The 15,140-nt window shown below is 53.1% G+C and overlaps 1 protein-coding gene across 2 annotated transcripts in view; it reads right to left on the reverse strand.

Annotated features, from left to right (window-relative positions):
- LOC119386918 (serine/threonine-protein kinase PAK 3) overlaps positions 1-15,140 on the reverse strand; it is a 50,242-nt gene that overhangs the window by 23,275 nt on the left and 11,827 nt on the right. Inside the window, exons 5-8 of one of the 2 annotated variants that reach the window (XM_037654206.2) lie at positions 14,837-14,866; positions 12,677-12,750; positions 11,758-11,847; positions 10,606-10,698 (exon numbers count right to left, since the gene is read on the reverse strand). In XM_037654206.2, the coding sequence (XP_037510134.1) occupies positions 10,606-10,698; positions 11,758-11,847; positions 12,677-12,750; positions 14,837-14,866 (287 nt within the window). The remainder of the gene's footprint in view (positions 1-10,605; positions 10,699-11,757; positions 11,848-12,676; positions 12,751-14,836; positions 14,867-15,140) is intronic. The other variant, XM_037654207.2, reaches the window with a different exon arrangement.

Below are 15,140 nucleotides of genomic sequence, written 5' to 3' on the forward strand. Positions count from 1 at the left end.
CTTGTATTCATGCTCTCATTAACATAATTAACAGCCTTGATTGCAATTGATCATTGAATCATTTTTATAGGATACTAAGAGCGGCTCTCATCATGACAACCTATCCCTTCCTCCTAAATAACAGGCAGTTATGGCCAAGACATTGGTGGAATAGGAATTCCTTAGCAGTTTATTCAAGACGCGAACTGGGCAGCTATGAATTCATCTCCCTGTTTCACTCGTCAAGTTAATTTGTAAACCTCGCCTGCGATGCGCTTCATCATTCACCCGGTCGCGGATACGGTTTTCTGCGTGGCTTTTATTTTTTCAGATGATTCATGAGCGCTTACGGCGATACCAAGCACGGCCCCAAGCGCGCCTAAATTGCATCACCAGTGCTCTGTTTCACCACTAAGTGCTCGGCCGCATAGTCCGGGAAGTCGGCATGCGATGTGCTGGCTGGCGGCATTCGGTGACGATGCGCAATATGCCTAGGTGCGGCGACAAAAAATATGCGCGCAACGTGTTTGGCCTCGCATTTCGGGACGCCAACGCGCGCCCGCTGCGCGACGAGCTTGGCCGTGGGGTCCGCTGCCGATGCGTGAAATGACCATCTGCTGTACCGAGGAGCCGGCGGGGGAAGCGCTTCGTTCCTTGCGAAGAAGCATACTGCCGCGAGTCCGCTAACGCGTTGTTCTTGCCCGCAAAGTTCGAGGTTCGTCTCGCGTGCCGACGCCGTGAGCGGAGTTAGGCCTAGTGACGACTCCGAGCAGTAGACGCGCCGGCTGCGGTGCCCGATGTTTCAAAGCACGTAATGCGTGGTCGCGAGTACAAAGAGTCGTCCTGCGATCATCTTCGTCACGACGTCCGAAGTGCGCATAAGCAGAACCTCCAACCACGGATCGGACGAGTCAACGCTAGAGAGTCGGTCCGAGACGCGCGTTTGCGATGTTCGCTACGAGTGCGGCGCGCCGTCGTAATCCCACCGAGCTTCCGCTAGTAGCTCCAAACTAAAACTTAGTTCTTGTTCAAAGTTATCGTCGAGCCGTGGATTGCGAATACGCCACGAAGTAGCGCGACTTTCGACAGCCGTGAGCTCGAGACGCACGAGCTGCAGACGACGATCTCCCGGAGCAAGCATCGGACCAATGGCGAGGCGCGCTGGGGCAACATGGCGGACGCGGCCAATCGGAGGGCTCGAAACGACCTTCGAACATTTGCTTTTTGTGCGCTTGTTTTCGAAGGGAGGAGCCAGCTGAGGCGGGGAATTTGAAGACGGAGAAATGCGCTTTCCGGTGAGCCCAAGATATAGGCGCCCGATGGCGTCGTTGCGGATCTATGATTTTTTGAATATCAGTGTTTTTTTGCGATTTCCCCAATAATTTTCGCCACCTCGGCAGGCGCAACAATTTTTTTATAGCACTTCTACGCGGTTTTCGGTGAAGATATTTTGGAATCGGATATAAAAAGGGCTACAGAAACTGAAATTGTGATTTTCAAAAAATCGATTTTTTTGCCATTTTTCGCGATACGAAAGCCGCGTCCCCCCTTAACATTACACGGGGGTGTATAAGTGAACCTTCCGTATCCCTTGCCGATTGTGAGCTGAAATATTTAGGTGCCACTTTGTGACGTAGACATATCTGTGTCCAATGATCTTATTTCATCAAATGTTAACTGCGTATATATGTCATCCTTCAAACATTAAACGTTCAGTTGTGAGTCTGCACGAGTCCTGTTTTCCTCGTCTTTGTGTTTTTAGCGCAGTTTTAGTCGTCATAATGAGTGATAAAGCTGCTTGCTAATGTGTGTTATGCAAATACAGATTGTGGGGATTGAGGCTTGCCCGTCGCCACTGCGCGGGTTTTTCGCCTATTTCTGCCATCCTCATGTCCGATCATGTCGCTTCCCTCCTCCGGCGTCCTACGGCGCTGGGCGAGCGGGGGTGACGTTAACCCCCTCACCCCGGCGCCGGATCGCGACGGTGGCGCCGCGTGCGGGTCTCGCGTGCTCGCGTCTCGCGAGACGTTTTGCGCGGCGAGTCAGACCCTCTCTGGACCTCGTAGGGTAAGCACGCATTTTCTTTCCTGTCCGTCGGCTCCTTTGTTTGGGCTCGCTCGGACGGAGTTCGCCAACGGTGCCTTGCGCCAGCGGCGAGCGCTTACCTTACGTTGTCCTTTCCGAACGCTAGGCTGAAGAGCGGTGCGGTGCATTCGCGCGTGGTCTTACTACGCCGAAACCGTATCTATCGAAGCCAACGCGAGCGGAGTTTGCCCTTGCTCGAGCGATCGGGCCCTGTTTTGGTCGCTGATCGTGAGAGCACGCAGCATAGTCGCGAGGGAACGTTTCTCTCAGCGGCGTGTCGCCGTGAGCCCTTTTGCCCGCGGAGACGTGCTAGCGGCACCCTTTGTGTTGTACTTTCGCCCGTGGCGTGGTTAAGCCTGTTTTGCTTCTCCCGCCGCCTTTGGGAGCGGGCGTTGTACTGCGTTTTGTGGAGCTGCCGCAGGCAATAAAGTGTTGCGGATTTCGAGAGCAGTACTGTGTACTTGCCGCGCTACGCTCGGCGCCTTGTTTGCGCTTGAACGTACGCATGCAGCGGCGCGCTAGTTCACGCGAGGCGACGGCAGACGCGGCCCGGTGGCTCGCTAAGTCCGAACCCACGCTAGTGGCCGTACTCCTGTGAGGTACGTGCACACTATACTGGCGCCCAACGCGGTATCAAAAGCTCATTAAGCTTTTGACTGCTCTTAGCGAGTCAGTACGCCTGTGCGTCTCGGGCTCGCCGCAACATGTCTGCTTCGCGGGATTTTTGTCCGTTGACTTTTCTGGCGGATGCCGCGTTGCACGAGAATGAGGCCAGTGCCTCTGTCGAGGGGCACCTTTGTGCACCCATACGTGTCGCAACCCCCTGTGGGGACGACACAAAGCGCCTGCCAGCTCCCTTTGGAGATGGTGCGTCGTTGCGGACTGGGCCCTTTGCCCTACCCGAACGGTGCGCTCAGGCGCCTTCGACTGCTGCAGTACCCTTCGAAATGCGTGGCAGTTCGACGGCACAGTGCTTTCAGTCGGTTCCCTGTGGAATTGACGGGGCGCAGGCTTTGGCCCTTGCCGACTTTTGCCCGCCGTCAGCCGTGCAACCGACAGTTCGACCGCACGCTGAGCAGGCGCCTGTATTGTCGACGGTAGCCGCCCCAAGTGGCAATTATGTTCGACAGCAGGCAAATCCCGCTAGGAGCCTCTTTTGCTCTGGGAATGGCGCGCAGGGCGGTGGTCCTTTTGAAACCGCTCCACTGATCGAGCTGGGAGACTGTTCACCTTCGCTCGATTGCGCCGCTAACGCACCAACGGCTTCCTGTGAAGCAGGTGCGACGCAGACGCTGCTGCAAAACGCCGTCGAGATGATCCAAGCGCTCTCGGGAGCTGTCCAAACGCTTTCGGCTGTTCCGAAACGCGCCCACCCCGCTGTTATGTTGCCTATGCCAACATACAGCGGATACGGGGATTTGCTCAGCGCCCGAGACTACCTTGACTCTCTGTCACGTTATCAGAGAGCAATGGGTTTGGACGATCAGGAGGTGCTCGGGCGCGTTGTCCCAGCTGCACTGACTGATACGGCGGCGAGGTGGTATCGGCTTTCCGGTTACCGAGCAGCAACCCTCGAGGAGTTCCGCGCGGCCTTTCTGCGCGAATTCCTACCCGCTGACTACGAAAGTAGGATGCGGCGAGAGCTCGAGCTCCGTACACAAGCTCCTGATGAGTCGCTTCAGGAGTACGTACGCGCGATGGATGACCTTTTTTCTATCGCTGAGCCCAGGGCCTCGAACGAGGAACGCGTCGAACGGGTGATTCGGCAGGCACATCCGACCTTTTCGGCGTACCTGCGCGGCGGTCGCTTCCGCGATTTGGAGGAGCTGGCCGCCGAGGCAAAGCGCATTCAAGGCGACCTTCTCGCCGCGCGTGCCTATCGCCCGCCACCGCCAGCCAGCGAGGCCCTTGAGCCGCGCTGCGCATGGCGAGGGGCCGTGCCCCAACAGCAGCCCCACGGCGCTGCCTTTGCGGCTGCCAGTGGCTGCGCGCGGGAGTTGAGCGCTCGCGCTCTTGATCCCTACACGCACGAAAGGCGGGCAGCCTGTGCTGCACCACCTGAAACCCACACGAAGGGACGCCATCCGACCCAACGCAGTGTGGGTGACGCTCGTCGATACGTATCCTGTGATAACGTGGCGAGCCGATCACAGCAGCTCGAGGCTGCTCCGTCTCGTGAACGAGACTGAGATGGAGTGCGCTGTTTTCGCTGCCGTGAAAGAGGGCACATAGCAAGGGAGTGCACCGTATCTAGGCCTCCTGTGAGGCAGGGAAACGGATTTGCGGGTCGTTCGTGAAGGCACGGGCGGCCCAACCTTTGCTTATCCCCTCTGCGTACAGGGCAAGCAGTCTTGCTGGTACGCACGCGCCGTTCATTCCGGTCATTATTGCCGGCCGTGAATTTTCGGCGTTGCTAGACACGGGCGCTAGCGCTTCGTTGTTTGGCGAACAGGTATTGTCCCACTTGCAGAAGCATTCGGTGCGCTTGCGGGACTGCCGAACGACATTCACTCTTGCGACAGGCGTGGCCCATTCGGCTGGCGCCGCAAGGTTGACTGTCAGATGGGGAGATCGAATGAGACGCGCGCGTTTTGTTCATCTCCCAGGGCTCAATGTTCCTGTGATTCTCGGTCGGGATTTTCTTTTGAAGACCGGGATCGTTGTGGACATTGCGAATGGCGGCTATCGTGATGGGCCCTTTTCCCAACTCAAGCCGTTCATCAGCCCTCCGGCGCTTACTGTTGCCTTTGCTGCAGAAACGTCGGAACCGTGCCACGCGGAGAGTTCGGGGTCATACCCCTGCTCAACGCATTCCTCCTCTCACAGTCCCCTTTGGGAACGAGAGGCACGGCACGAACCGTGTCGCGCGCATACTTCGGGGTCATACTCCGGCAGTACGCGCTCGTCGGCTCGAAACCCCCTTTTGGATCGACCGACACGACACGAAGAGGCACCACATCCTTTGATCGCCTGTGCGACTCATTTGGATGATACACAGAAGGCTCGTCTGTCGGCGCTTTTACGCCAGTACGACGAGCTCTTCACCGATCAACCGGGCTGTACCGATTTTGTCAGCCACGTGATCGAAACTGGCGACGCGCTTCCTTTGAAGTGTAACCCCAGGCCCGTCAGTCTCGCCAAAAGGCAGATTATCGACGGCTTGCTAGACGACATGCTATCGGCAGGCATTATTCGCCGTTCGTCTAGCTCCTGGGCGTCTCCAATTGTGTTGGTGCCTAAGAAAGATGGCAGTCATCGCCTGTGCGTCGACTATCGCCGTCTGAACGGAGTGACTCGTAAGGATGCCTATCCGCTCCCTACGATAAGCTCCATCGTAGGAAACCTGGGCGATGCACGGTACTTTACCACGCTTGACGCCTCGAAAGGTTACCTACAGGTCCGGATGGGTGAGCGTGACCAGTGCAAAACTGCTTTCACGTCCCACAGAGGGTTGTTCGAGTTCACTCGTATGCCCTTTGGTCTTTGCAATGCTCCTGCGACGTTTCAAAGACTCATGGACCGCGTCCTCGGGGAAGCAAAGTGGTCATACTGCCTGTGCTACCTCGACGACATCGTGATTTATTCACGAACCTTCGAAGAGCACTTGGCCCATGTTGCCGATGTGCTCGAGAGGGTGCGGGCTGCCGGGATGACGTTAAATCCCGCGAAAGCCCAATTAGCGCAGACCCGTATTCAGTTACTCGGGTTTACGCTGGGCGAAGGCTCCATTGAGCCGGATCGGGAGAAACTTCGAGCAATCCTCGATTTCCCCGTGCCCAAGGACGTACGTGGCCTTCGCCGCTTTTTGGGAATGGTTAACTTTTACCGTTCTTTCATTCCGTCCTGTGCCCGACTGCAGGCGCCCTTGACCAAGCTCTTGGGTAAGTCTGCAGTTTGGCGATGGGGACCTCAGCAGCAAGAGGCGTTTTGCCGACTGTCTAGCGCCATTGCGGAGACAGCGCAGCTCAGACTCCCCGACCTGACCAGACCGTTCGTTGTTCAGACTGATGCGAGCGATCTGGGATTAGGAGCCGTTCTCCTACAGGAATACGATGGCGTGTTGCAGCCGTTGGCCTTTGCCAGCCGCTCCTTGGTACCCGCGGAGAAAAATTATTCCGTTACCGAAAAGGAGTGCCTCGCCATCGTGTTTGCACTTCGGAAATTTGACGTCTACCTTGATGGGACGAAATTCGTGGTGCAAACGGATCACAGTGCGCTCAGCTGGCTGATGCGGCTCCGTGAGCCTGCGGGCAGGCTGGCGCGCTGGGCTCTCCTGATACAGCACTATGACTTTGCAGTGCAGTATCGAAAGGGGAGCACCAACGTGGTAGCTGACGCGCTATCTCGTGCCCCATTGTCTGCCGAGAACCTTGATTCCGGTGCGACAGCCGCTAGCGGTGCCTTTGCACAAGCAAGCGGTGGGGGCGAAACAGCGGCTTCGCCGCCGTTCGGCGAAAAGGGCGAGTCCGCATTCGGACGAACCTTGGCTGCTATCCAGGCAAACAGCGCACCGCGACGCCGGCCAGCGGGTGAGCTTTCCGAAGGCCACGATGCCGAGAGCGAACCCGTGACGCCGACGCAAGCGGCGGTTGCTGCGGTCCTGAGTGGGCGCGATACCAGGTTCCCCTTTGGGAGAATGGGAATCGCTTTCAGCAGACAAGAGCTACTGAAGGCTCAGCAAAGTGATCCGTTTTGTCGCGAAATGTGCGACGGTCTCAGGGAGACGGAGCGCCGTTACGCTGCTTGCCCTGCAGCGGGCGCGGAAGGGGGGCTGGAACCAGCGTGTGTCGCTGAGTCCCCCGCGGATTCATATTTGCTGGACCATGACGGGCTCCTGCTGAAATACGTAGCCACCGATGACGAGTCTATCGATCCGTTTAAGGTGGTTATGCCCAAAAGTCTGAGAGCCGCCCTGTTGCGATCCTCTCACGACGAACCCATGGCCGGTCACCTGAGTGGCTCCAAAGTTTTCGCAAAACTGAGCAAGACGGTGACCTGGCCCGGCATGAAGCGTGACGTTTATCGCTATTGCCGTTCCTGCCACGTCTGTCAAACGGTGAAGTCTAGGGGTGGCAAGCCACCTGGTCTGATGAAGCCGATTGTCAGTGAGCGTCCGTGGCAAGTGGCCACCTGCGATCTAATGGGACCTTTTCCCAGAAGTAAGCAGGGATTCATTCACCTCATGGTAGTCGTGGATCACTTTTCGAAGTGGGTGGAATTGTTCCCTCTTCGAAAGGTGACAGCGCGAGCGGTGCTCGAGAAGCTGCAGGAAGTGTTTTGCCGGTTCGGCTTTCCGGAAAGGCTAATCACTGACAACGCTTCGTATTTCACCGCTCGGGTGTTTGGTGTCACGTGCCGTTCCCTTGGAATTGATCACTGCACCACTTCACCCTACCATCCCCAGTCCAATTTGACGGAGCGCGTCAATCGTACGCTCAAACCAATGTTGGCGGCCTTTGCCGAAAGTCAAAGGGACTGGGCAGACCATTTGAGCGAGCTCGCGTTCGCCATTCGAACATCCGAGAGTCGCTCAACTGGTTTCTCGCCCGCCTTCTTAAATTTTGGAAGGGAGTTGGCAAATCCGGTGACCAGTGTCATTCAATGCCAGCTCGGGGACGAGGAGACGCAGCCAGACTGTTCGGCGTACGCGTCAAAGCTTCGGGACCGGCTTTGTCGAGCTTTCTGTAAAGCAAGGCAAAGTTTGGCGTCAGCCAGGGCTCAGCAGAAGGCCCAATATGACCGCAAGCATCGCGACCTAGCATTTGAGGTGGGCGATCTTGTCCTGAAGCGCAACCACGCCCTTAGCGACGCGAGTAAGGGGTTCTCAGCCTCGCTCGCTCCTAAGTGGCTTGGTCCGTACCGAGTGGAGAAAGCTTGGACTCCACTCGCGTACTTGCTGAAAGATCCCATTTCGGGAAAACTCAGCCGTGCCCATATCGCAGACCTGAAAGCCTTTGCATCACGGTCTGACGAGCTTGCGCCAACGCCCTGTGGCACCTCGCGCAAGCAACGGGGCACACCCGGTGCGGCGGACCGCATTCGGACCCCGCATCGGTATAATCTGAGGAAGCGGTCACCTTTGTGATTTCGCGCCGGACGGCGGACTCTGTTTTCCGCAACCGAAGGCCCTCAGCTACTTTCTAGTCTCAGGCTGGCTTCTTCCAGGCCAATGCTCTGAAAGAAGTCGGCCCCGCCAGTTGCTGCTAGTGCTGTTTTATTGAGTGTTCGTGTTAATTTTCTGCATTGTCTTATGCCAAATGCCCGAGATGCTTCTCTTCTCCATGTACGCGTATTTTTTTCTCTAGTTTTTTTTTATTTTTCTCCCGCGCGCTCCGCGCTGAACGTTCGCTAGCGAGCGCGCTGTGGTGGCGATACCACGTGACGGCGCACCGCCGTTGCATTGGACTGTGGTCTGGTGCCGTGATTGGGGAAGGCGCGCGATGCGCAGTGACGTGAGTGAGTGTGCGCGCTGTGATTGGAGCATCCTCGCCGACAGCCCGGGCGTGCTACGAAGCAAGACAGCGAGCCGTGCGAACTCAGCGTGCTCATAGTTTCGAATCGACGGCGCCTGCTCTCGGTCACCGCACTCCCGACTCTCGCCATGTCCACCGTCTCGAAAAAGCAGCGGTCGCCTGCCCGCCGGCAAGAAACGAAGTCGGCGCCGAAGACACAGCCACACCAGCAACCTGAGCCCACGGTCCCGGCGCCGCCGCGGGCGAAGGTGCAACAGCGAAGTGTGGCTACCTGGACGCACCAGGACCGCCAGGAAGCGCCCAAGTTCTTTGTCAGTGACCTGCCGTGGAAGGCGCAGCGGCGGGTGCGACGAGAAATGCCCCTCGAACGCGTGCCGTGGCCGTTTCGCGGTCGCACGGTCACGGAGGCCGATGTACGTTCCCAGGGCGCCCGGCTGCCGGACCCACCTGGGGTACAAGAGTGCGCTCTCTGTGGCGTGAACGTCTACTCCCAGAGCCACTTCAAGGGGAGCCTGCACGTGGCCAAGACCAAGGCGGCGCGAGACTGCAGACGTCGACGGGCATCGACCTCGTCTGCAGCACCTGCGGCGCTTCCCGACCAGGACCTGGCTGCCTTGTGCCGCGAGCGCATCTTGGCAAGTCCGGACTTCGCGGCTCTCGTCGGCCCAGTGCTTCCCGCGGCTATCGCAGCTGCACCGACCGCAGACGACGCAACAAGCGGGGACTTGCTCATTGACCTCGGCGAGAACTTTATTTAACTTTTAACTCACGTGTGCCTTTTGTGTCCCTCCTCGTGTTTCCTTCTTCCTTTTTCTTTTTTTCCCCCTTTTCTAACGAACATAAAGCTCATGTTCTTTATGTATTTAAAAGTGTATGTTCTTTTTGTTTGCAGCAGCAACTGGGTCAGGAGAGGCTAGTGGTTGCTCATAGCAGTGTTATTTTAACTGCGTGGGTGACCGCCGGCTGCCTTTGCAGACCGGTAAAGGGCAAATTTAGGAGAGGGGGATGTGGGGATTGAGGCTTGCCCGTCGCCACTGCGCGGGTTTTTCGCCTATTTCTGCCATCCTCATGTCCGATCATGTCGCTTCCCTCCTCCGGCGTCCTACGGCGCTGGGCGAGCGGGGGTGACGTTAACCCCCTCACCCCGGCGCCGGATCGCGACGGTGGCGCCGCGTGCGGGTCTCGCGTGCTCGCGTCTCGCGAGACGTTTTGCGCGGCGAGTCAGACCCTCTCTGGACCTCGTAGGGTAAGCACGCATTTTCTTTCCTGTCCGTCGGCTCCTTTGTTTGGGCTCGCTCGGACGGAGTTCGCCAACGGTGCCTTGCGCCAGCGGCGAGCGCTTACCTTACGTTGTCCTTTCCGAACGCTAGGCTGAAGAGCGGTGCGGTGCATTCGCGCGTGGTCTTACTACGCCGAAACCGTATCTATCGAAGCCAACGCGAGCGGAGTTTGCCCTTGCTCGAGCGATCGGGCCCTGTTTTGGTCGCTGATCGTGAGAGCACGCAGCATAGTCGCGAGGGAACGTTTCTCTCAGCGGCGTGTCGCCGTGAGCCCTTTTGCCCGCGGAGACGTGCTAGCGGCACCCTTTGTGTTGTACTTTCGCCCGTGGCGTGGTTAAGCCTGTTTTGCTTCTCCCGCCGCCTTTGGGAGCGGGCGTTGTACTGCGTTTTGTGGAGCGCCGCAGGCAATAAAGTGTTGCGGATTTCGAGAGCAGTACTGTGTACTTGCCGCGCTACGCTCGGCGCCTTGTTTGCGCTTGAACGTACGCATGCAGCGGCGCGCTAGTTCACGCGAGGCGACGGCAGACGCGGCCCGGTGGCTCGCTAAGTCCGAACCCACGCTAGTGGCCGTACTCCTGTGAGTTACGTGGTCACTATAAGATGCACTGTCAATATGTACCGTCCGCAACCCTTAAGGGCTATTCACCCAACATTTATGGCGTGCTGGTTTACGGTTGCAATAAAATGTCTGTTAGAGAAAAAAATTTTCCAATGTAGCAACAAACACTCGTCAAGGATAAAGACATGGAGAGCCACAATCGTGTGCAGAGAGGCTTCGAGTGGCTTACGATGGATTTGGTCTTGTCTGGCCGTGTGGCAATGGGAGGTGGCGGGCCTGGTTCGTCGTCTTCTTCCTCGGGAGAGGAGGGTTCCTGCTGGGACTGCAAGAAGCCAAAGGTTGCACTGTAGTACTAATGGCTGTTATTACAGCAGAGGGCTCCAGATGTAATACAGAATTCTACGTGCAGTCACAACGCGAACGAGTCAGTAGTAACTAAATTGCGCCATTTTGTTTTCATTTATGCCATTTTGTGCGACGTTAACACGATTTCAGGCTGTGCACATAGGTATGGGAAGCCCAGACAGTGTCTGGCGACTGGACAGATGACCATGAAGAACAACACTGGAGAGGAGGTGTTTTTATTTATGCTTTCCTGTTCATTTGCTTCATTTTCCCAACAGTTAACAGGCACCATGCCCCTGCAGCATAAGAGCGCATGGTAGGTGCCTCTAAGGTTTCAAGTGACTTAAGCACTTGAACTACACAGGGTTCACATGGCTGGAAACCTAAAGCATCTTTCATGCAGAGCACTGGTATTAAACACTGCACAAAGCAATGACATTAAAAGGCAACTGCCGATTCAAGTGTAATGCAAAGTGGTGATGTGATAGCTGGCAAATGCTGCCAATAAGCTGCCAGTAGGCGTAAACGAAAGAAAAAACAAGTCTACAGTAGACTCTCAGTAAACAGAAACCTCTTAAACAAAACTGCTGCTTAAATAAAACAACTTCCTCTAGTATGACTGCTTTTGTAATTGAATTCCACACCCCTGTTAATATATCAGTAAATGGAACTCCCGTTGAATGGAACATATTTTCCTGGTTCCTTCAGGCTTTGTTTAACGAGTCTACTGTAATTTGCACTTTTTTAACGAGAGTCTACTGCTGCCCAATGACGAAAAGTGTTTACACTGCACTGTCATTCATTCATTCATTTATTCATTCAGCCAGTCAGTCAGTTACATACTTCTCACACAGCATTTCAGGATTTTTTGTGAAATTGGCAGACATCAAAATTAAAAGGGGAGTGGCCACATAACAGCTATCGCTGTATGAAACTTATTAGCAAACATGTTGGCCTTAGCATGTTAGTTTGAAGTTCTCGTACTGCTATATGACAAAAAGAGAACACTGTAAGGTAAGCAAGAATGCACGCTGACCTTATAGACAATTTTCTCAGAGACATTTCTCCTGGGCTCGTGGGGTGACAAGAACTTGGGCACATTCTCTGGCTCAGATATGCTGTCCTCCTGAAAACGAAAAGACAAATGAGCACAAGAGGGAAAAAAAGGCTGAAATCTCTTCGCTCTGCGTGCAATCTCTCTTGACATGCAACCTCTACACAACGACCCTGTTTGCACTCACTTGTACGAAATGTAGCTAGCTGTGTGTTGATTGGACAAAGGTTAAAAACTTCAACAACACACGACCAGTGCAGGCAATCGGTATGTTACAGTGTTGCCGCATGAGACTGCACAGTCTTGCTTGATCATTACTGAAGTATTCTGGCTTCAACAGTCCACGTACAAATTAAAAATATATATATATATATCTCCTAATACAGCATCAGGACATCATGCTTGCATCAGGACAATGTCATAGGAACACTCCGCCTTCGTTGGTACCTCGAAAGAAGACACAATTGAATGAAAAAAAAATTGGGACACATTCAATTCCAGCCCAAGAGCAATTGTATGTGTCGTAACTGAACTAGCCATCTCATGCTAATTAAGGCACGACAAGTACAAATGTCTCAGAGCAGAAGAAGAACAAAGATGAAAAATACAACGCATACAAGCAAGAAGAGAGCTGAATGAGGCCGGAACTTCCACCTTCAATTTGAATAGACTTCACTTTCAATCTTGTTTCTCAACTTCCATCTTGTGCCAATTGACGAGGCCTTCAAACTTGCTGCACAAACATTTACACTTTCGAGCCACATCTCCAGCTTCAGTCACCATTACAACATTCAGAAATCATCATCATCGTATGTTTCCTTTCGCAAACATCGCCACATGCACACAGCGAATGTCTACCATGAAGCACAGCAGGGAACCTGCAACTCCAATGTCAACTCACCGAGGTGGATGAACCGATCACCGTCGTCGCGACAGCATACTTGTCTCCCAAGTAGCTTGGCCGGGGAGAGGGATCTGCACGCCGAAGGCAAGCACTGATCAGACGAAATGCATCCTAATACCACGCTGGAGCCGCCACCATCGTCAACACATGCTGTCCCAACTCCCTCAAGATGCAGGAGTACTTTGCCGTCCAATGACCTCAGCCCAAAACTGATTGGCAGTCCATACCCACAGAGAATAAGAATGTCTGACAAAACCGATGTCACCCTACAAAAATGTTACGCTCAGAGCCTGTTCGCGCATGCCCTACATTTCCATTCTGCGAATAAGGTAAAATGCGAGCAGATTTTCACGCTACAGTCAAGCCCACTTAAGTGAACAACCAGTCACTACAAACAGTTTCTCGTTGACAAACACATCTAGCAAGAAGCCCATGAAAGGCATCCAATTGCAATCTGGGCACCACACCAGCCAGGTTAGTGAACTGTGACGTAGATCAGTGTCTAGACTAGCCAACACACCCAAACACAAAAAAGTTTCAGAAAAATAGCAAGAAATAACGGTAGATGAACAGGAGAATGCTGGCCATTAACTGTGAAAATCCTTTGAATTTCAGAAGACGGGCTACCACGCATGCTGGACATTTTAGTGCGCAGTTACTCTATAAAAGCAGCAGTGGACTCTTAAAAAAAGTCTTTCCACCTTTCTACATTTCTTCCAGGGGCGTAGCCAGAAATTTTTTTCGGGGGGGGGTTCAACCATACTTTATGTATGTTCGTGCGTGCGTTTGTATGTGTGCGTGCCTATATACGCAAGCAAAACTGAAAAATTTTGGGGGGGGGTTTGAACCCCCCCAACCCCCCCCTTGGCTACGCCTCTGATTTCTTCACTGTCTGCTGGCCATGATTCACTCTACCTTCTTAAAATGTTAATATAGCTTTTAAAGTTAGTGTCACCTTTTTCTGATCACTAATGCATCTGCTTTCTGTCTACTACATACCAGATTCACAATACCACAAGCGTCTTCTGAATTAACGTGCAGTTGTTTGACAAAGTTCAATGTTAGAGCAACATGTCAACGCGCATAGGAGGCCGGAGCTTTCAAGGCTTTTAAATGGTATTGTTTGTGTCATCACACTGTCTTCAGCCTATGCAGCTGCACATTTTGTACGATGTTACGCTGCGCACTGATAACCTGATAATTCTCATAAACCATGTAATCTACACAGCTGCAACATACGTTGATTGGCAATTAGTGCTATTAGACATCACATGAATTATTTCTGAAAGAATATGTTTCTTGTCTGTTTCATTGACCAAGTGGAGTTTCAAGAAAACAAACTAAAGCGAATAGCAGCTTTCGACTCTTAAATTTGTTTTCGTGGCTGGAGCTCAAGGTCTGGAGTTTCACAGCGATGCTTGGTCACGATCAGACCACTTTCACTGCCAAATGCAGTCAGAACTTTTTGAGATGCATGTGCTATCCAGCAATGCCACTGCAAAGGATGTGCTGGTATATGGATGCATTATACAGAACTACACAATGAAACAAAACAAATAAATCTACACCTAAATATTCTCAATACTACAGCTGATGTGCCTTGCAGGTACGTGATTCCTTTAATAAAGTGAACAAGCTTTTTATAAATGTTCAGCAATTTGCACACATCGACGATCATCCTCAATGGTTTCTGCACGAGTTGCATGCCTAACACTTTTTCCAACCGTAAAGGTGCTTTAAACGGGCTTGACTGTAGCTGAAAATGATACTCTCATTACGATTCAGGCCCCATAGGGCAACATAACATGAGTCAGAAAACACTTGTTAACCACATACATATTCCTGCACACTACCACCTAGTACAATGTTAGTAAGCACACGGATTGAAGAAAAACAAAATGGTTACCAATTTACAAAAATAATAATAACGCAAAACTGACAAGCCTGTTTTCGTGCAATAATTCAGAAGTAACTAAGATGCTAATGAAAGGAATAACGCAAGGAAGCAACACCAGAAAAAAAGAAGGAAGAAAAAACCTTGCAGGAGAACAGGCGCAAGAGAAAGAAACAGCAAAATAAAATGCCAGATTCTACATGCTCTTGCATGCACGAGGGCTGAGACTGTGGGAGATGAGACAATGCCAGAGTGTTACGTACGTGAGATCTGCCACAGCTCTACAAGCTCGGCTGGGGCGTTTCCAGTGTTAAGCAGGTAGAAAGTGAGAAATGTAAAAAAATAAATAAAAGGTGATGGGATGGTAGGGATAGGTTAGAAAAAGAAAGAGAAAGACAGTGAGAAGACAAGGCGCAACACTCCAAAAAAACAGCAGTTAATCACAAAAATGTCACAGGGTCAATGACCTGATGTCTACTCCGCAGATGGCAGTACAGTATGATGTGAAGCCGCCCGAAATGTGCCCCAATTTTTATTTGCTAGCTTGCACACTCCGCTTTCAATGAG

The sequence above is a fragment of the Rhipicephalus sanguineus genome, chromosome 3 (genome assembly GCF_013339695.2).
Source record: "Rhipicephalus sanguineus isolate Rsan-2018 chromosome 3, BIME_Rsan_1.4, whole genome shotgun sequence".
Classification (NCBI taxonomy): domain Eukaryota; kingdom Metazoa; phylum Arthropoda; class Arachnida; order Ixodida; family Ixodidae; genus Rhipicephalus; species Rhipicephalus sanguineus.